This window comes from Stigmatopora nigra, chromosome 1, assembly GCF_051989575.1.
Source record: "Stigmatopora nigra isolate UIUO_SnigA chromosome 1, RoL_Snig_1.1, whole genome shotgun sequence".
NCBI classification, from domain to species: domain Eukaryota; kingdom Metazoa; phylum Chordata; class Actinopteri; order Syngnathiformes; family Syngnathidae; genus Stigmatopora; species Stigmatopora nigra.
In genome coordinates, this window is record NC_135508.1 from 803144 (window position 1) to 824047 (window position 20904).

The window sequence follows — 20904 nt, forward strand, 5'->3', positions numbered from 1 at the left end:
ATATATATTTTTTTTGCTAAAAAATAAAACAAAAACAAACTGAAAATGACCTGTTTTCCATAGGAAGTGATTAAAAATCCCTAAAATTCTTGCAAAATAAGAGCATCAAATACCCGACCAATACAAAAAGATAAAATCCGAAAAATAAAATAACGACACTTGTTCCCCCTTACAAACTCTTTAATTTTGAAGTGTAACAAAAATGTAACACACAACTTGTTATAATAAACAATGACAAACCATGCAGGTGATTTTTTTATGAAAGAAATGGCAGTTTTTTTCAGCAAAACATGATCCCCACCATTGTTTTTTTTTTTGTTTTTTTGTTATCAGAAGCAACCAGCATGAGAAAAGTGTCCGAGCGCTAAAAAAAACCATTTAGCGCTCATAAATAAACTTGCATGGTCATCAAGGGTTTCCGACGTGTGCTTGCTTGGAAAATTCCGGGTGTTGTGAACTCCGAGTGTAGCTTTAGGGGAAAAAAACATTAAAAATATGAAATTGAGGAAATGCTTCGGAATAAAAAAACAATATGACCGGAAATAGAGTTGAAAGGCACAGACATCATGGCAGTGACAATAAAATTAATTGAAAGAAAAAAATAATATTAAATAATATAAAGAGATGTAAAAAAAAACACTAAAAATATAACAAATAAAATAAAAATATACAAAATAAAAAAAATCATTTTAATAAAAGATATACTAAAAAATAGATTGAAATAAAAAATACTAAAATATAGATTGAAATTAAAAATATACTAAAAAAATAGATTGAAATAAAAAATACTAAATAGAAAATATATTTAAATAAAAATATTAAGTAGAATAGATTTAAATAAAAAATACACTAATAAAAAATAAATTGACATAAAATATACAAATAGATTGAAATAAAAATATACCAATAGATTGAAATAAAAAATATACTAAAATAAAAAATAGATTGAAATAAAAAAATGTAATTGTAACTGAATAAAAACAAAAAAATACTGTATTTTCTAGGGGGTGGCTTATACGCGAGAAATTGTAAAATTTAACCATCTTAAGACAATTTTAAGGGTGCAGTTTATACATGGTTGTGGCTAACACATGAGAAATAGAGCGTGTCAGCAAGCAATGTAGCCAGACAATCAAGTGAGATACAGCGACATCTACAGAATCTTGAATTTAGTGCACCGGCTGATTAGTCTAAACGTAAAAATTTAGACGGTGTAATGGGATGGAGAGCGGTCACTCACCCCAGTGAGTCGAGCGGAACGGCGCGCCACGTGGACGGGGGCGCTTCAGGCCTCCAGACCCAGCAACTCCACGTCGAAGGTGAGGGTGGCGTTGGGGGGGATGATCCCCGGGTGACCTTTGCTGCCGTACGCAAAGTCCGGCGAGCAGATCAGCTTGGCACGCTGACCTACGCTCATCTGTGGGGGGTGCCGAGGGGGTTACGTCGGGAGAAAAAGATAAAAAACAAAGAAAAAAAGTCGACCATTTTGCTGACTGTTAACATACATGCATAGTAATAAAGCTTTGACATACAAAAAAAAAAGAAAACATCCATCTTTGAGCCAATTTTATTTTTATTGTACTATATAACTTTGTTTAAGCTTATTTATTCGTGTAAGCTCTTTATGGTAATATAGTTGTATTTAGAAAAAAGTATAATGATAATAAAAGTCTTCGGTTCGGTTTACGTTTACAGCGTTAGCGTCGAGGCTAATGGAGAAAGTCAGTGGTTTTCTCCATTAGCTTCAATGCTAACGCAGTATATTGTATAGTTGTTAATGTGTAGTTTTACTAACGACTTTAGCGTGCAGTGGTCCAATATTTAACTTAACCAAAAGGTTATCTTCACATTAAAAAGTGATATTTTTAACATGGTAATGTTTTTTCAGCATTTAGAAACGATTTAAGAAGAAAAAAAACGTAGATAAATACAAGTTCACTTGGTTTAGCGAGAGCACTTCCGCACTTGAACATTTCAAAATAAAAGCGCACCATTTTCGAGAAGCTAAAGCTAATCGTTTTAGACATTTGATAGGCTATAATTGGACAAAAAAACGTTATCTCACCTACTTGATATAGATATTACATTAAATACAGTTGGTGTTATTTAATATTTTAAGCAAAGATTATTGCATATATTCGAATACTATAATGTCACCTGTGCCACTCCTTCTTCCCAGCCCCGGATGACTTCCTGGTGTCCAATCTTGAACTTGAACGGCTTTCCTCGTCCCCTCGAAGAGTCAAATACTTTGCCATTGGACAGCGTTCCTGAACACACGGCGGACATTTTGTGTATTTCCAGAACCAAAATCAATAGAGGACTTTGTCTTTAAAAAACTTGCAGACTAAATTTTACCCAATTCAGGGGTAGCCGGCCAATAATGGGCGTTGAATGGTGGTTTCCAACTTCAACATTGATGCTAACAAAATCGTGCTAACCAAACTGCGCTAACCAGACCCTGATAACCAGACCAGACCCCTTTATTTTTGTCCAAAAAATAATTAATAGCACTGAACTGGCATTCAAATATAAGCATGTGAATTGGACGTCTATAGTTGTCAATGGCAGGCAAAGAGTTAATTTTGCATCCATTTTAGAGTACTTACAAGTCACATCCTTCAAAATTTGGATCCTTTCCAATCGATTGTTAGGGGGAATTTCCGGGCTACTTCCTGTTCCCAGGCTACTGATTTTGGGGCATTTCCAGATGGTGTTTATTGCTTTGTAAATTTAATTTATTACTATTAGAACGTATTCATTTTCTGTTATAACTATACAGTTTGCTTAATTTTCATATTTTTATGACTAACTACTAATACCTTATTTTTATACTTGTACGCTAACTTTTATTCGCCTGCTAATGACTAAACAGTTCATGATTGTACTTATTCCAATGTAAATACAATAGTATAAGAACTACATTACCCATGATGCTTCGCGCGCCCAAACCGCAACGATTCCACCACTCCTATGAGCCGACTTCTTTTTCCATGATTATAGTACGAAAATAAACGTAGAGTTGCAAAAGCTTTAAACAACACATTTTCGGGGGCCCTGTGTGTCATATTTTCCGTCATATATTTAAAAAATAAATTAAAAATAGCGAATTTGACGCTATAACTGTCATGCTACGATTAGCCAACCAGCCAAAGTTAGCCGACTAGCATGAAGCATGTCGCTAACCCGCCCGTCGTCCACCCAAACCCGACAATTCAAACATATTTATGACTATAAACAGTTAAATTAATTAATTATCCTCTCGAACCATACCTCGCAACCCCTTAAAAACCCCAAAACCACTTCGTAATTGCCCACCGGAACAACGCGAGGAACCCCCCGAACTTCTAGAAACTACGCAACCGCAAAGCTCGTAATGACGTAAATTTTTCCAAACAAAGATGGCTAAATTCGAAAGTTTACGGCCGTTTAAGCCATTTACTCACCAACATAGTGAACCACGACTCGTTGTCCCTTCTTGGGAAACGTCTGTCCTGCAAACAGGGGTGAAAAAACGGGAAAAAATGACGTTGGACAGACACCCGGAGAAAACAGCGGGTGAACGTAGCGAAACGAGGCCGAGAGCCACCCACCGTCTCCGGCTTGGATAGTTTCGATTTGTACCCCCATGTCCGAAAGTCTGGAGCCGTTCGGGTCGACCACCGGTGCGAGTAGGGAAGCGGAAGCGGGGGGAGGCACGCCGGTTCTTGGCAACAGCGGAATATATTCTTGTCTTTGACTACCGGAAAACATCAACTATCCGGTCTTGACGGCATTATGATTTGACTACATTCAACTAATAAATTCAATTTTTTTTTATAACTCTAAAGTTGTAATTTATAAAATATTTAATCAAATTATTTTATCGTATTGATCTTTTTAAATTATTATTATTTTTTGTGAATGACGTAAAAATCAGCCACGCCCACATTTCACCCAGAGGCGGACCTAGCTAATATTGCGTCATGGGCAGAAAACCTCATGGTCCCCCTTACATACAACCCACCCCAACATATAATCTAATCATAAGAATTTATATTTTATTATTTATGTTTTGTATATGTATGTTTTTGTTTTTTTATTTGCATTTATTTAGTGATAACCACAATAATTGTTATTTTATTTTGAAAGTCTGATTACGTTTCTATGCTGTTTTATTGGCCAATAAACATCTGTCTCTCATGAGCTGGGATACGCTCCAGCACCCCCTGTGAGAATGAGCGGTTTGAAAAATGAATAAATATTTATTAAATTCTGCAGGTACTCTGGTTTCCTAAAAAACATGCATGCTAGGTTAATTTTAAGATAAATTTTCTTTAGAAATGAGTGTTAGCATGAATTATTGTTTGTCTCCTTAGCTGGGATATGCTCCAGCACCCCTGCAAACCTTGTAAGAATAAACCGGTACTCCAGTTTTCACCCACATCCCACAAACATGCATGCTAGGCTAATTTTATGCTACATTTGCTTTAGAAACAAGTGCTAGCATAAATTATTGTTTATCTTATTAGCTGGGATAGGCTCCAGCACCCCCTTCAAACGTTATAAGAATAACCAGTTACTCCAGTTTCCACCCACATCCCAAAAACATGCATGCTAGGCTAATGTTATGCTACATTTTCTTCAGAAACAAGTACTAGCGTAAATTATTGTTTGTCTTTTTAGCTGGGATATGCTCCAGCACCCCTGCAAACCTTGTTAGAATAACCAGTTACTCCAGTTTCCACCCACATCCCCAAAACATGCATGCTAGGCTAATTTTATGCTACATTTTCTTTAGAAACAAGTGTTATTGTAAATTATTGTTTGCCTTCTTGGCTGGGATAGGCTCCAGCACCCCCTGCAAACCTTGTAAGAATAAGCAGGTACTCCAGTTTCCGCCTACATCCCAAAAACATGCATGCTAGGCTAATTTTATGCTAAATTGCCTCTATCTATGAGTAATTAGTCATTTATCTCCTTGTGTCCTGTGATTGGCTGACCACTGATTTGGTGTATCACAACCCTGGTGCCCGTAGTGAGACTCTAGCACCCCCGGCAACATTTTTTTTAGGATCAGTAGTTGAGAAAATGAATAAATATACACTAGCTATAATTGTGAGCTAATGCTAATGGTTAGCGTATATAGTGCAGTTTTCCCAGCCCTACTGTATACAGTTTCCACCAGTTAAATGGTCTATTTGAGGAAGGGGGATGGGCCGCCAGACCCCAGCGACCAAGCGCGTTTCCCCTCGTAGTCGTTATTTGAAATTCCAGGCGGGTCGGTCGACGAAACTTTTTCTCGTTGAAAATCGGGGTTTTTTTTGGTGGTGGATGATGCATTTGAACTTCAAGTGCTTTTTGCTTTTCTTCTTTTGTGCCAATGAGGGATTTTCTCAGCATGACAACGTCGTCGGCCAATCAGATCAAAGTCTGCCAAGGGTGAGTAACAACAACTTTCATGAGATAGTTGACTTTTTATTGGTTGAAGTCTTTATCATTTTTTTGTACATTTTTGGTGGTTAGGGTTTTATTGGGTGGGTTAATTTGGTGATAACAATAAGATTAGATTAGATTACATTAGATTAGATTAGATCCGGGAAAGACATAAATAGATGGGTAATAATGAAGTTAATAAATAAAGAAATAAGTAAGATTATTGCTGAATAAAAATAAAAATAAATAAATAACTAATAAATAAAAATAGAAATAATTAAATATATGAATAATATTTTTTTTAATTAATAAATAATTGAATAAATAAAATAATAATATTTGAATAAAATAATGATAATTGAATAAATAAAATAATAATAATTGAATAAATAATATAATAATAATTGAATAAATAAAATAATAATAATTGAATAAATAAAATAATAATAATTGAGGAATGAATAAATAAATACATTTAAAACAAATTTAATCATTAAATTAAAATAATAGGCAATATATAAATAAATACATAAATAAATAAGCTTGTTGCTGAATAATAAATAAAACAAGTAAAATTGATAAATAAATAAACCATAAAATGGATACATAAATAAACAATAAAACAAATAAAATAATAATATTTTAAAAAGGAATAGATAAATTACAAAATATTAAATCGTTAAAATAAAATTAAATAAATAAATATATATAACATAATATAAAGTCCACACATGCCAATGACCCAATGAGACAAACAACCAATCATAGTCATGGCCAGGGACATATCATTAGCATATCATTAGCCTAGCATTGCATATTTTTCAAATCGTGGGAGTACCCAGAGAAAATCCATGCAAGCCCAGGGCAAACACGCAAATTCCAAACAATGAGGACCCACCCGGAATTCGAGCCCTCGACCCCAGAACTGCAAGCCCGACACACTATCCACTAACCACTGGTTTCTCCGCTTAAAAGCCGCTTACGCGAAATAGCCGTGTTGACACAGCCATGTTTTGTGCACGGGGCGAATTTTTGGAGCTGGCACTGATGGACTACACTGCGACCATTCATTTGCCCCGCCATTTGTGAAAGGGGCGGAGTCCACACAAGTCGGAACCCACATAATTTGTTGTCTCCGTTTTAATGATTTTTTTCTTTTTTGCAGAGAGAAAAACGCCAGACGAAGACAACCAGACCAACGGTGAGTCCGTCCTCTAAAACGGGGGTGCCGAACATTAGCTTAGCATGCTAACAAAAGCTAAAAAATAGGTAATTTATTCAAGCTGTGACGTAATCGCTTTGAAGTTTTTGTGGGCGGGGCCAGAGGCATCTTGATAATCACACAGGAATAACAGAAGAGAAAACATTAGCTTAGCATGCTAGCAAATTGTAAAAAATTGGCAATACGTTATAGGTGTGACATCATCGATTTGAAGTTTTTGTGGGTGGGGCTAAAGACATCTTTGAAATCACACAGAAACAACACAAGAGAAAAGATTAGCTTAGCATGCTAGCGAACACAAAAAAATCGGCAATACGTTACAGGTGTGACATCATCGCTTTGAAGCTTTTGTGGGCGGGGCTAAAGGCATCGTGGCAATCACACGGCAATAACACAAGAGAAAACATTAGCTTAGCATGCTAGCAATGCTAAAAATCGGCAGTGCGTTTACAGGTGTCACATCGTCTCTTTGAAGTTTTTGTGGGCGGGGCTAAAGGTATCTTGGAAATCACACAGTAACAACACTAGAGAAAACATTAGCTTAAAATGCTAGCAATGCTAAAAATTGGCAGTGCGTTTCCAGGTGTGACTTATTTGCTTTTAAGTTTTTGTGGGCGGGGCCAAAGGCATCATTTAATTTAATTATTAGGCTGTTTTTGAGGTTTTGTGGGATGGATTTGCGTAAAAAATGGGTCACTCTTTCGAGTATTTCATGGCACCTTGAGCCATGGTTGGCTGGGAATGGCTCCAGCACCCCTTCTGACAATTTTGTGTCCAGTTAAAGGTGACCGACTACCACGTCAAGTGTTCCGTGACGTCCCGTTACGTGGTCACGGAGGTCCGCAGTACCGTGTGGAACCAGATGGGGGTCATCAAGGAGGCCGCCTTTGAGGTGGACCTGCCATCTTCGGCGTTTATCTCCAACTTTTCCATGTACGTCCTCATTTTTATTATTTAAAAATATATATATATTATGTAAATAATAATAATGGGTCACGTGTTATGTATTTTGATTCAAAAGGTTTTTTTATACGCGTATTTTGGGTGGAAATAAACAGTCGGTGGCTTCACTTCCATTCGTGTCCACTAGTAAACAGCAGAGGTGGCCTGGCATGTTGTAAGCCTACTTGGACGAAAGAGGGAGCTGTTTCAAAGATATTTTGAGTGCTATTGTGTATTGTGAATGTATTAGCATCCAATTAGCCTATCCTATTTTCCACATTTTTATTCGTTAAACGAGCTTAAATACAAAATTCTTAATATGAAAAAAATATGCTAATACAGCCGAATTAGATGCTAATACATTCATGCTAGGCTAATTCAATGCTAATAAATGCATACTAGGCTAATTAGATGGTAATACATTTATTCTAGGCTAATGAGATGCTAATACATTCATGTTAGGCTAATTGGATGCTAGTACATTCTTGCTAGGCTAATTAGATGCTAATACATTCATTCTAGGTGAATTAGATGCTAATACATTGTTGCCTGGCTAATTGGAACGTACTACATTCATGATAGGCTAATTAGATGCTAATAAATTCATGCTAGGCTAATTGGATGCTTAATTGTCCCTAGCTAGAAGTCATTAGGTTGTTTGTCTTCTTGTGCCTTGTGATTGGCTGGCCACCGATTCAGGGTGTTCCCAGCCTTTTGCTCGGGGTTGACTGGGATTGGCTCCGGCACCCCTTGCAATCCTTGTGAGGATAAGCGGTTTAGAAAATGAATGTAGATATCGAGGCCATATGTTCTGCAAACATGTTTACTAAATAATAAATACTACAATTTCAGAAATAAATGTCTTCACAAGGTCCGCAGAGGGTGCTGGAGCCCATCCCAGCTAACTATGAATTAGTAGCCAGTCAATCGCAGGTCAAAAGGAGACAGACAACCAATCATTCATAGCTAGTACGAACAAATTTAGCATACAATTAGCTTAGCTTAGCATGCAACATACAATTAGCTTAGCTTAGCATTCATGTTTTGGGTATGCGAGAGGAAAGTGGAATACCCGGAAAAAAACCCTAGAAGAACATGCAAAATCTCCAAAAAAAAGAGTTTGGACTCCCCAAAAACCGTCCGGACTTGGAATCGAACCCTCGATCCCAAAACTGCGAGCCCGTCACAATATCCACTAATCCACCAAACCACCATTTAAATCCATTTTATCAATACTTTCAACATGATATACACAAAAATGTCTTATCCAATCATAACATTTGACTAGTTTCCCCAAAAATGAGTTAATCCACAAACATACCCACACACCCGCACATACACCACGCAGTGATTTTTGAAAAAGCGCTAAATATAAAACGAACCGACGGCGGCAGACACGGCGGCGCTACGCTAGCCGCTTTGAGGGTGAGGAAGCCCATCCCGAATCAATGCCACCTTTGTACTAACCCGCCCGAAAGCCATAAAGTTCATACGCGGGTAGCAGTTTGCCCAACGCCGCTTCCCGGTCCGTTGACAGTGGCACACGGCCAAATGGCACACGCTATTTGGGACCGCCCCCTTTTTTTTTGGCCGCTATTCATGTTGTGCAATGCCGACTTTCCCCGCCATTTTTGTCGACGGAACTTAGCCGCTTTTGTGCCCTCTCGTGACAATTTTACACCCGCGGATATTTGTGTTGACTTTTCTCCCACATTTTTTACCTTGAAAGCGCAAGAAGGGTTGCTTAAAATGATACCGGCATCTGATTGGTTCATCTTTGGGCTTCCAGATAAATGGATAGCAATGGCCAATCAGAATGGCTGGTTTTAAAAAGGCAACATTTCTACCTAGAAACAAGAAAATGCTATTTTTGGGGATATTTTGCGGGTGTAAATGCTTAAAGGACAACAGTTGCAAGTATGTGTACTTTTAGAGAAAGTATACGCAATTCCGCATACTTTTAGTACAAGTACATGCAACTATGTGTACTTTTAGCACAAGTACATGTAGTTTCTGTATGAGTATATGCAACTGTGTGTAGTTTTAGTACAAGTACGTGCAAGTATGTGTACTTTTCATACGAGTACATACACCTGTGTGTACTTTTAGGACAAGTACGTGCAACTATGTGTACTTTTAGTACACACGTGTAATTTTTGTATGAATATACGCATGTTTGTACTTTTAGTATTTGCAAGTATGTGTACGTTTCATCAGAGTACATGCAGATGTGTGTACTTTTAGTACAAATACGCACACTTATGTACTTTTATTACATGTGTAGATGTAGAGTACACTTGTAGTACTAGTACACAAAAGTACTAATTCTTGTATTACTACTACACAAAAGTACAAATACTTGTACTACTAATACACAAAGGTACAAATACTTGTACTACTAATACACAAAAGTACACATACCTGTAGTACTTGTACACATACTTCTTTGTACTAGTTACCACAAGTACACATACTAGTAGTACAAGTACACAAAAGTACACATACTAGTCATACTAGTACACAAAAGTGCACATATTTTTAGTATGAGTACACAAAAGTACACATACTTATAGTACTAGTACACAAAAGTACACATATGTGTAGTACTAGTACACATACATGTAGTACTAGTACACATACAAGTAGTACTAGTGCACAAAAGTACAAATACTTCTAGCACGAGTACACAAAAGTACACATACTTGTACTACTAGTACACAAAAGTACAGATAGTTGTAGTAATAGCAAACAAAAGTACACATAGTTGTAGTACTAGCAAACAAAGGTACACATACTTGTAGTACTAGTACACAACAGTGCACATACTTGTTGTACTAGTACACAAAAGTAAGCATAATATACATATACCGGTAACCTTGTCTCATTGGCTTAATTGATGGGAATGGAAAACAAATAGTGATAAAATGTCCCATCATGCACCTTGGTAGCGTGACCTCAAGCCACAAATAAGGAAGTCCGCTGTGTAATTTGGATCAAGTGCTGTGCAAAGGGGATTTTTTGGGGGTGTCGACGCCCAAACACCCGCACAAGGGGAACCTTTCTTTGCCCTTATTTTCCCGCCACGCCGCCGCCTCCTCCGTGAACGGCGCCGTTGGCTCGAAACAAGGATGCTGTGTTTTGCGTGCCCCACTTTTCCACTTTTTTATGGGTGTTTCTGGAATTCCACGTGGGAATCCGACACAACCTGGAAAAACTACGCCCATCCCACAATTGCGGTCACGGTGACGGCAACAACCAATCAAAGATAGGGACGATTTAGCATACAATTAGCTTAGCATACAATTAGCTTAGCATATAATTATCTTAGCATATAATTGTCATACAATTAGCTACCACGACTTTGCTCCTCCCCTTCAGCGTGGCCAACGGCAAGGTGTACGACGCCCAGGTGAAGGAACGGGCGGCGGCCAGGAAAATCTACGAGGCGGCGAAGAAGCAAGGAAAGGCGGCGGGACTCGTAGCTACTAAGTGAGTTCCGCTCCCAATTTTGGGGACTGTGCCATTGTTTCCGATCGACATCCATTTTCAGTGGGAGGGGCCAACTAACCAATATTCAGTCCAAATAGACTTACTATTATGTTGCAGTCAATTCAATTCAAATTCCAATTCAATCTCAATCCAATCCCAATTTAAAATCCAATCCAATTTCAAATTCATTCTCAATTCATTTCCTAATTTAATTCCAATCCAATTCAATTCCGATTCAATTCCAATTAGATTATAATTCAATTTCAAATCAATATCAATTCAATTCCACTTTTAAATCCATTTAAATTTGATTCCAATTCAATTCAAATTCCGATTTGATTCCAATTCAAATTCAAATTCGATTTCAAATCAAAAATCAATTCAATTCCAATTTTAAATTATTTTCAAATTAATTTCAATTGCCATTGCTATTCCCAAATCATATCCAATTTCAATTCCATTTCAATTCCATTTCAATTCAATTCTGATTCCATTCCAATTCCGATTCCAATTCTGATTCCAATTCAGTTTCAATTCCAATTCAATTAGTTCCAATTCAATTAGCAATCATATCCAATTCAATTCCGGTCCAATTCCGATTCCAATTCCGATTCCAATTCCGATTCCAATTCCGATTCCAATTCCGATTCCAATTCCGATTCCGATTCCAATTCCGATTCCAATTCCGATTCCAGTTCCGATTCCAATTCCAATTCCGATTCCAATTCCGATTCCAATTCCGATTCCAATTCAATTCCCAATTCAATTCAAATTCCAATCCCCATCAAGGACGGCAAGTGCGTCAACTTTCCAGGCCAGAAATAAAGCCGTACGTGACCGCGTTGTCCCCCCTCCCCCAAACAGAGAGAGGGAGACGGAGAAGTTCCGCGTGGCGGTCAGCGTCCCGCCGGGAGCTCGGCTCTCCTTCGCCCTGACCTACGAGGAGCTTCTCCACCGCCGACTGGGCCGCTACCGAATCACGGCACCCCTGCGCGCCGGCCAACCCGTGCAAAACCTGACGGTGGAAGTGGCGTTGGCCGAACCCACGGGAATCCGCTTCCTCCAGGTCCTCCCACTAGGGGGCGGCGGCGGACTACCGTCCTCCAATCGCACTCAAGGTCTCATTTGGGGGCGGGGCTACATAGTAGCAAATGACGACTCATGTAGTTTTTTTCCTGATAGCTCCCGCCTCCACCCGGGTGGAGAAAAACGCGGGTTGCGCCCGGGTGAGCTACAGTCCTACGTGGGAGGAGCAAGTCCACGTCTCCCCCAAAGGCCTGAACGGGGACTTGGTGGTCCAGTACGACGTGAACATGACGGACCCCATGGGAGACGTTCGGGTGAGCGGAATGGGCGGAGCCGAATGGGCGGAATGGGCGGGGCCATGACTTTTGTTTTTGTCAGGTCTCTGACGGCTACTTTGTGCATTACTTTGCACCCAGAGGACTTCCCGTGGTCCCCAAGGACGTGGTTTTCGTCATCGACGTCAGCGGATCCATGATCGGCACCAAAATCAAACAGGTCTTGTGGATTTTGGGGCATTTTTGGGTCACTTTCTGTTGATATTGGGGCATTATGTTGTCATTTCCTATTGATTTCGGGGCATTATGTCGTCCTTTCATGTTGATTTTGGGGCATTTTCGGGTCACTTCCTGTTGATTTTGGATTTTGGGGCATGTTTGGGTCACTTCCTGTTGATTTTGGATTTTGGGGCATTATCTCATCACTTCCTGTTGATTTTGGGGCATTATGTTGTCATTTCCTGTTATTTTTGGGGCATTTTTAGGTCAATTCCTGTTGATTTTGGGGCATTATGTTGTCATTTCCTGTTAATTTTGGGGCATTTTTGGGTCAATTCCTGTTGATTTGGGGAATTATGCTGTCATTTACTGTTAATTTCGGAGCATTATTACGTCATTTCCTGTTGTTTTTGGTGCATTCATTGATTTGGGGGCATTTTTGGGTCATTTCCTGTTGATTTTAGGATATTTTTGGGTAACTTCCTATTGATTTGAAGATTCTTTGGGGGGCGCTTCCTATTTATTTGGGGCCATTTTTGGGTCACTTCCTGTTTATTTCGAGGAATTTTGGGGCCTCTTCCTGTTGATTTTAGATATTTGGGGGGGGGGGCACTTTCTTTTGATTTGCCGGGATCTTTGGGCGACTTCCTGTTGATTTTTAAGAATTTTTGGGCCATTTCCTGTTGATTTTCAAGAATTTTTGGGCCACTTTATGTTGATTTTTAAGAATTTTTGGGCCATTTTTTGTTGATTTGGGGGTATTTTGGGGTCACTTCCTGTTTTTTTTTTAGGAATTTTTGGGTCCCTTCTTGATCTTTGGGCATTTTTGGGCTACTTCCTGTTTATTTGGCTAGATTTTTTGGGCAATGTCCTGTTAATTTGGGGGTACTTTGTGATCACTTCATGTTAATTTTAGGGCATTCATTCCTGGGTCACTTCCTGTTTATTTTGAGAATTTTTTGGGTCACTTCCTGTTGATTTGAGGGTATTTTTGGCTCCTTTATTTTGTGGGCAGACCAAGCAGGCCATGAACACCATCCTGGGTGAGCTGAGGGAAGGAGACCACTTCAACATCGTGACTTTCTCCGACAAGGTGGACGTTTGGAAGAAAGGACGCACGGTCCCGGCCTCGCGACGAAACGTTCAGGAAGCCAAAGATTTTGTCAAGAAGATCGTCGCTCAGGGATGTGAGTATCCGGATTTGGGTATTTAAAAAAAAAATTGGCAGGTCAGATCATTATCTTAAGTAACAGCATGACGCGTGCTGCCATTTAGTGGACGGGAGGGGAAGTGCAGTCACAGTGTATAGAATGCTTTTACAGTCATTTTAAAAGTATGAGACTTAATAATAATAAATATTTTTTTAAATCAACAAATAATAATGAATAATTTTAAATAAATGAACAAATAATAATATATATTTTTTAAAAGTCAACATATAATAATGAATACATTTAAAAAATAAACAAATAATAAAAATATTTGTAAAAAAATAACAAATAGTAATAAATACATTTTAAAAATCAACAAATAATAATAGATATTTTTTAATAATCTACAAACAATTCTAAATCATTTTAAAAATCTACAAATAATGCTAAATAATTTTAAAAATCCTAAAATAATGCTAAATAATTGTTAAAAATAAACAAAAAATAATACATAATTTAAAAACTCAACCAATAATAGTACATATTTTTTAATAATCTAGAAAAAAAATTAAATAATTTTGAAAATTCTAAAAAAATACTAAATAATTTTTAGAAATAAACAAAAATTAATACATAATTTAAAAACTCAACAAATAATAATAAATATATATTTTTAAATCAACAAATAATAATAAATATCCTTTTTAAATCAACAAATAATAATAAACATTTTTTAAATGTTTAAAAATCAACAAATAATAATAAATATTTTTTAAATGTTTAAAAATCAACAAATAATAATAAATATTTTTTAATGTTTAAAAATCAACAAATAATAAGAATTTTTTTTAAAAACAAATCTTTAAATAATGATAAATATTTTTCCGGTCGTATTTTTACCTACCAACTTTATTTGTAACTCGAAACTTTCGTAAGTAGAGTTATAAATGAAGTATTTCAAGATAATATATCAGTAAATAACCAACATAAACAAGCACAATACGGTCCTATTTGTCAGCATATCATTTTCCAGCCCCCTGATTGGTTCCCCTCCGCCCTCAGGGACCAACATCAACGCCGCCCTCCTATCAGCCGCCCGTCTAGTCAAGCCGCCTCCCCCCTCCGACTCCCCCCGCGTCCCCCTCCTCATCTTCCTCACAGACGGCGAAGCCACCGCCGGCGTGACAGGGGGCGTGGCCATCCTCAGCAACGCCAAAAAGGCCCTGGGTTCCATTTCCCTCTTCGGTTTGGCCTTCGGCGACGACGCCGACTTCCCCCTCCTCCGCCGCTTGGCCTTAGAAAACCGCGGCGCCGCCCGGATGGTCTACGAAGATGCCGACGCCCCCTCGCAGCTCAAGGGCTTCTACGACGAAGTGGCCAGCCCCCTACTGGCCGACGTGCAGTTGCGCTACTTGGACGGCCGGGCGTTGGACGTCACCCGGGCGTTATTCCCCAACTATTTCCGGGGTTCTGAGTTAGTAATCGCCGGACGACTCCGGGAGGCGGAGCTTGGGGACTTCCGGGTGTCTTTATCCGCCACAGACTGGCAGAAACGCTTCAAGCTAGAGGGGCGTGTCCAAATCCAACAGTCGGTGGACTGCCCGTGGCCTTCGGAGGGGATGTTCGGGTTCGTACGACGTCTTTGGGCCTTTTCCACCATTAAGGAACTTCTACAGGCTAAACTGGGAACTGCGGACCCCGAAATCCAGAAGGTCTTGGAGACTAAAGCCACCAAACTGTCCCTGGAGTATAACTTCGTCACCCCCGTGACCTCTTTGGTTGTAGTCAAGCCCGATGTGGAAGCGGTTCCGACTCCGGAAACCCAACCCCCCACTGCCAAAACCCTTAAAACAACCACCTCTAGCCCCGCCCACCCTCGACCGACTCCAGTGCTTACCCAGACAAAGCATGAGTCTCCGCCCACTTTTACTAAAATGGGATTGTTTCCAACCTTAGCGTCGCCAGGTGCGATGCTAACGGTGGTAGCGGGTACCGCCCCGAAACCCACCACGGAGTCGGAAGTGGACGGGAGGACGAGTCCTAGTTCGGCGCCGTTTCCGGTTTTAGCTAAGTTGGTGAGCGCTACTTTTGCGCCCATGCCTGGGGCGACGGATGCGCCCAAATTGTGGGAGGCGGCCGGACTTCTGGGTAAGTTTATTTGCTGTTTAAGTTTATTTTCGATTGATTTTTGGGGTATTTTTGGGTCACTTCTTGTTGATTTTGGGGTATTTTTTGGATCGCTTCCAGTAGAATTGAGGGTAGTTTTTGGGTCACTTCCTGTTGGTTTGGGGGGATTTTTTGGGTCATATCCTGTTGAGTGGGGGGTATGTTTTGGGTCACTTCCTGTTGGTTTTAGGACATTTTATGGTCACATCCTCTTCATTTGTGGGTAGTTTTCGAGTCACTTCCTGTTGAGTTGGGGGCATTTTTGAGTCACTTCCTCTTGATTTGAGGGTAGTTTTTGGATCATTTTTCTTGTTGATTTTGTGATATTTTTTTGGGTCACTTCCTGTTTATTTGAGGGGATTTTTGGGTCACTTCCTGGTGATTTTGGGGCATTTTTGGGTCACTAGGGGTGAAATTCGTAAGGGGTGCTGGAGTCCATCCCAACCAACTAAGGGCAACCAATCGCAGGGCACAATTAGACACATGCTCCAGTCAATTTAGCATATGATTAGCCTAGCATGTGGAAGGAAGCCGGAGTACCCAGAGAAAACCCACACAAAAACCACGAGATTAAACCTTCCATCTAAGAACTGCGACGCAGATTTGCTAACTGTTAGCCGCTAGGCTACCCATTTTAGCTTGACAACTAAACCTTCTTCTTCTTTGTATCTCCTCACTAGATGTTTCTACCTCCATTCAAATGCAGAGAAAAGGTGAATTTCCATTTTTTTCCACAAGGGTTTGCTTTGAATTTTACTCGTATCTCAAGGTAGATATTTGCTCAGAATCGTACTCGTATCTCAAGGTAAACACTTGCTCAGAGTTTTACTCGCATCTCAAGGTAAATATTTGCGCGGAATCTTACTCGTATCTCAAGGTAAACATTTGCTCAAAATTTTACTCACATCTCAAGGTAAACATTTGCTCGGAATCTTACTCGTATCTCAAGGTAAACACTAGTTCAGAGTTTTACTCACATCTCAGGGTAAATATTTGCTGAGAAATTTACTCATATCTCAAGGTAAATATTTGCTCAGAATTTGACTCGTATCTTAAATTTCAAGGGGCACTCGTATGTCAAGGTATTACTGTATACAATGGCGGTAGTCCTGTAACCCACTTAATTTTTGTCGGGATAATTTTTCATTTTAATGTCTCTTGCACCCCTGCGGTCGAAAGTTTTGAAACACTTTTTCATTCAAATGAATGTTTAAAAAAAAGTTTCAAAACTTAACGACTGCGGGTGTTTTTTATTCAACAGATTTGGATGCCGCCAAAGGTAAGTTGGATCCATATTTTCATATGTTCATAGGTTCATATGTTCATATATTAATGTTTTCATATATTCATCATTTCATCATTTCATCATTTCATCATTTCATCATTTCATCATTTCATCATTTCATCATTTCATCATTTCATCATTTCATCATTTCATCATTTCATCATTTCATCATTTCATCATTTCATCATTTCATCATTTCATCATTTCATCATTTCATCATTTCATCATTTCATCATTTCATCATTTCATCATTTCATCATTTCATCATTTCATCATTTCATCATTTCATCATTTCATATTTTCATCATTTCATATTTTCATCATTTCATATTTTCATCATTTCATATTTTCATCATTTCATATTTTCATATTTCCACATTTCCACATTTCCACATTTCCACATTTCCACATTTTCACATTTTCACATTTTCACATTTTCACATTTTCACATTTCCACATTTCCACATTTCCACATTTTCACATTTTCATATTTTCATATTTCCATATTTCCATATTTCCATATTCCCATATTCCCATATTTCCATATTTCCATATTTCCATATTTCCATATTTTCATATTTTCATATTTTCATATTTTCATATTTTCATATTTTCATATTTTCATATTTTCATATTTTCATATTTTCATATTTCCATATTTCCATATTTCCATATTTCCATATTTCCATATTTTCATATTTTCATATTTTCATATTTCCATATTTCCATATTTCCATATTTTCATATTTTCATATTTTCAGAACCATAATAGAACCAATCATAAAAAAACGTAATAAACGATTTCCTTCTCCAGATTACGACGTGACGTACGAGTACGACGACGATGCCGACGAAAATCTCAACCGCGACGCGTGTAAGCTAACGGCGCTAACGATGCTAACGATGTAGCGCTTGGTCCACTTCAAATCCACTTTGTCTTTTTTCCCACCATTTTAGGGGTGAACGCCGCCGACACGGAATCGTTTGGTAGGCCATTTTTAATTCTTTATGGCGTTTAAGTCTATGTACAACTGTAGTATTTGTAAGTAGAGGTATGATTGTAGTCGTTTTTTTTAGAACCTCCCACTGGGCTGAGTGCCGAACATTTCTCCTCATCAGGTGATGATCATTCTCTATTATTTGGGTTCTGGGGATTGGTCTGTTTTGGGGCAATTTGTTTTGGTCCGCCAGGTGTCGCCAAATAAATGTCAACGTTCTTTTTTTTCCCCCAGCTGATGGAGACCCGCATTTTGTCCTCCAATTACCCAAGCAAAAACAGAACTTGTGTTTTACCGTCAACGGACGAGCCAATGACGTGCTGAGGCTGGTGGACGACCCGCAGAGAGGTTGGTTGGTCACGCCCTCTTTTTGTCTTCCAATCAGAAATCGGTTGCTTTGAATGGCGCTAATAGCTGTCAAGTGAACATAATTTTCTTCTACGGACTTCCTGTCAATTTTGGGCCAATTTCTATCAATTTTGGGCCACTTCCTGTCAACTTTGGGTACCTTCCTGTCAACTTTGGGTAACTTCCTGTCCATTTTGGGTATTTTCCTGTCCATTTTGGGCCACTCCTCGTCAATTTTGGGTTACGTCCAGTCAATGTTGGGCCACTTCCTATCAATTTTGGGCCACTTCCTGCCAATTTTGGGCCACTTCCTGTCCATTTTAGCCACTTCCTGTACATTTTTGGCCACTTCCTGTCCATTTTGGGTAACTTCTCTTCGAATTTAGGATACTTCCTGTCAGAGTGTCCCCCGCCTGGTGTCCGTTATTGGCTGGGATAGGCTCCAGCACCCCATTTGTGCTGTTTTGTCAATATAATTCCTCTATACTGCTCGCAAAGTGTTGCTAGCTATATCGTGATTGTTGAAATAAAACAAAAAATATATATATACTTATATATATATAGTGTTAAAATTAAGTTTGACTACGACCACGCCCCCTTTTATAACCCCCCAGGAGTGACGGTGGAGGGTCACTTGACGGGCGCCCCGTCCAAACGCGGCCACGAAAACAGCTCGCGGACGTACTTCGACTGGCTGAGCGTGACGTCAGGCCGCGTCGAGATCGCCGTGTCCCTGGACCACGTGTCTGTCAAGGGGGAGGGACGAGACCGCCTCCGCCTAGACCGCAGCGCCTCGATCACCAGAGGGGGCGTGACAGTCAGCGTGGAAGAGCGGCGGGGGTGCCGCATCCAGCTGGCCGAGGACGTCCACTTCCTGGTTCTCTTCCACCACTACAAGCACCCCAGCTACCTGCAGATGGACCACCTGGGTTTCTACATCACCCGTGGGCGGGGCTTGTCACCCTCCACGCGGGGACTGCTGGGTAAATTTTCCTCACAAGGTTCGCGGGGGGTGCTGGAGCCGATCCCAGCCAGCCAATTCCAGTGGGCAGCCAATCGCAGGCCATAAGGAGATAGACAACTAATTATTGGTATGTAGGGACAAATTAATGACTTTAAATCCTCACAAGGTTCGCAGGGGGTGCCGGAGCCAATCCCAGCCGACTACGGTGGCCAGCCAATCGGAGGCACACGTGCTAACCATTCAGTCGCCACAATTTATTAGTTCATTTTCTGAATTGCTTATCTCACAAGCTTCGCGGGGGTGCTGGAGACGATCCCAGTCAACTACTGGTAACAGGCAGGAAACACTATGAATTGGTAGCCAGCCAATCACAGCCCCCAAGATAACAGCCAATCACTGGTCGCTAGGGTAAAATTAGCATACAATTAGCTTAGCATGCATGATTTTAGGAAACCGGGGGTTTCCGGAGCCTATCCCAGCTAATCATAGCTAGCATTAGCCAAATTAGAGTGTTTCAACCAGCTAGCCTAGCATGCATGTTTTTGGGGGACATGGAAGACCAACCTGGGATTGAACCCTCAACCCTATAACACCATGTTTCCCCCTACAGGACAATTCCAGCACGCCGCTTTGAGCGTAGCGCCGACCAAAGACGGAATGGCGGGACGGGGGGTCCTGAGACGGGGTGCCCAGCTGATGCCGGTCACCTTACAGGACAAGATGCTAAAGGATAGCGCGCTAAGGCGACACGTAGACAAGTGCTGGGCGGTGCCCAAGTCGGAGATTGAGCGGCTACTCGGCAGGCCGTACGCCAGCTACGTGGTTCGGCGCCATTAGACGCCGCGGTGGAAATAAATGTCAATAAAGGCCAATATTGCTGTTTATAAATGTCTTTTAGGCTTATAAATGACAGCATTTAGCATCGGGCGCTATTGAAGAAACAAAATGAACAGGAAGTGATGTTCAATTGCCCAAAAATGAACAGGAAGTGATGCGTAATTGCCCAAAAATGAACAGGAAGTGATGTTAAAATGCCCTAAACCAACCCGGTATTGATCTGTACTTGTCCTAAAATGAACAGGAAGTTACCCACACTTGACCTAAAACAAACAGGAAGTTACCCGCACTTGACCTAAAACAAACAGGAAATTACCCGCACTTGTGCAAAAATGATCAGGAAGTGACCTGCAATTGCCCAAAAATGAACAGGAAGTTACCCTGCACTTGCCCTAAAACGAACAGGAAGTTACCCGCACTTGACCTAAAATAAACAGCAAGTGAAGCCGCACTTGCCCTAAAATAAACAGGAAGTTACCCACACCTGCCCTAAAATTGACAGGGAGTTACCCACAATTGCCCTAAAACAAACAGGAAGTGACCCACAATTAACCTAAAATTAACAGG

At 39.8% G+C, this 20904-nt stretch overlaps 2 protein-coding genes across 2 annotated transcripts; one reads left to right on the plus strand and one right to left on the minus strand.

The window, feature by feature from the left end:
- Window positions 1-159: 159 nt before the first annotated feature.
- LOC144206255 (peptidyl-prolyl cis-trans isomerase FKBP1A-like) lies at window positions 160-3779 on the minus strand. Its single transcript, XM_077731112.1, has 5 exons — window positions 3594-3779; window positions 3447-3494; window positions 2158-2270; window positions 1241-1417; window positions 160-469 (listed from the first exon to the last, which is right to left on the minus strand). The coding sequence occupies exons 1-4, from the start codon at window positions 3751-3753 to the stop codon at window positions 1286-1288; spliced, it is 453 nt and encodes a 150-aa protein (XP_077587238.1). The 5' UTR covers window positions 3754-3779; the 3' UTR covers window positions 160-469; window positions 1241-1285.
- Window positions 3780-5263: 1484 nt separating this feature from the next.
- Window positions 5264-20388, plus strand: itih6 (inter-alpha-trypsin inhibitor heavy chain family member 6). Its single transcript, XM_077722924.1, has 17 exons — window positions 5264-5421; window positions 6581-6616; window positions 7416-7570; window positions 10958-11068; window positions 11933-12186; window positions 12251-12408; window positions 12473-12589; window positions 13604-13775; window positions 14802-15887; window positions 16586-16618; window positions 17122-17184; window positions 18005-18064; window positions 18148-18177; window positions 18268-18309; window positions 18423-18536; window positions 19151-19519; window positions 20111-20388. The coding sequence occupies exons 1-17, from the start codon at window positions 5314-5316 to the stop codon at window positions 20335-20337; spliced, it is 3135 nt and encodes a 1044-aa protein (XP_077579050.1). The 5' UTR covers window positions 5264-5313; the 3' UTR covers window positions 20338-20388.
- The last annotated feature ends 516 nt before the right edge of the window (window positions 20389-20904 follow it).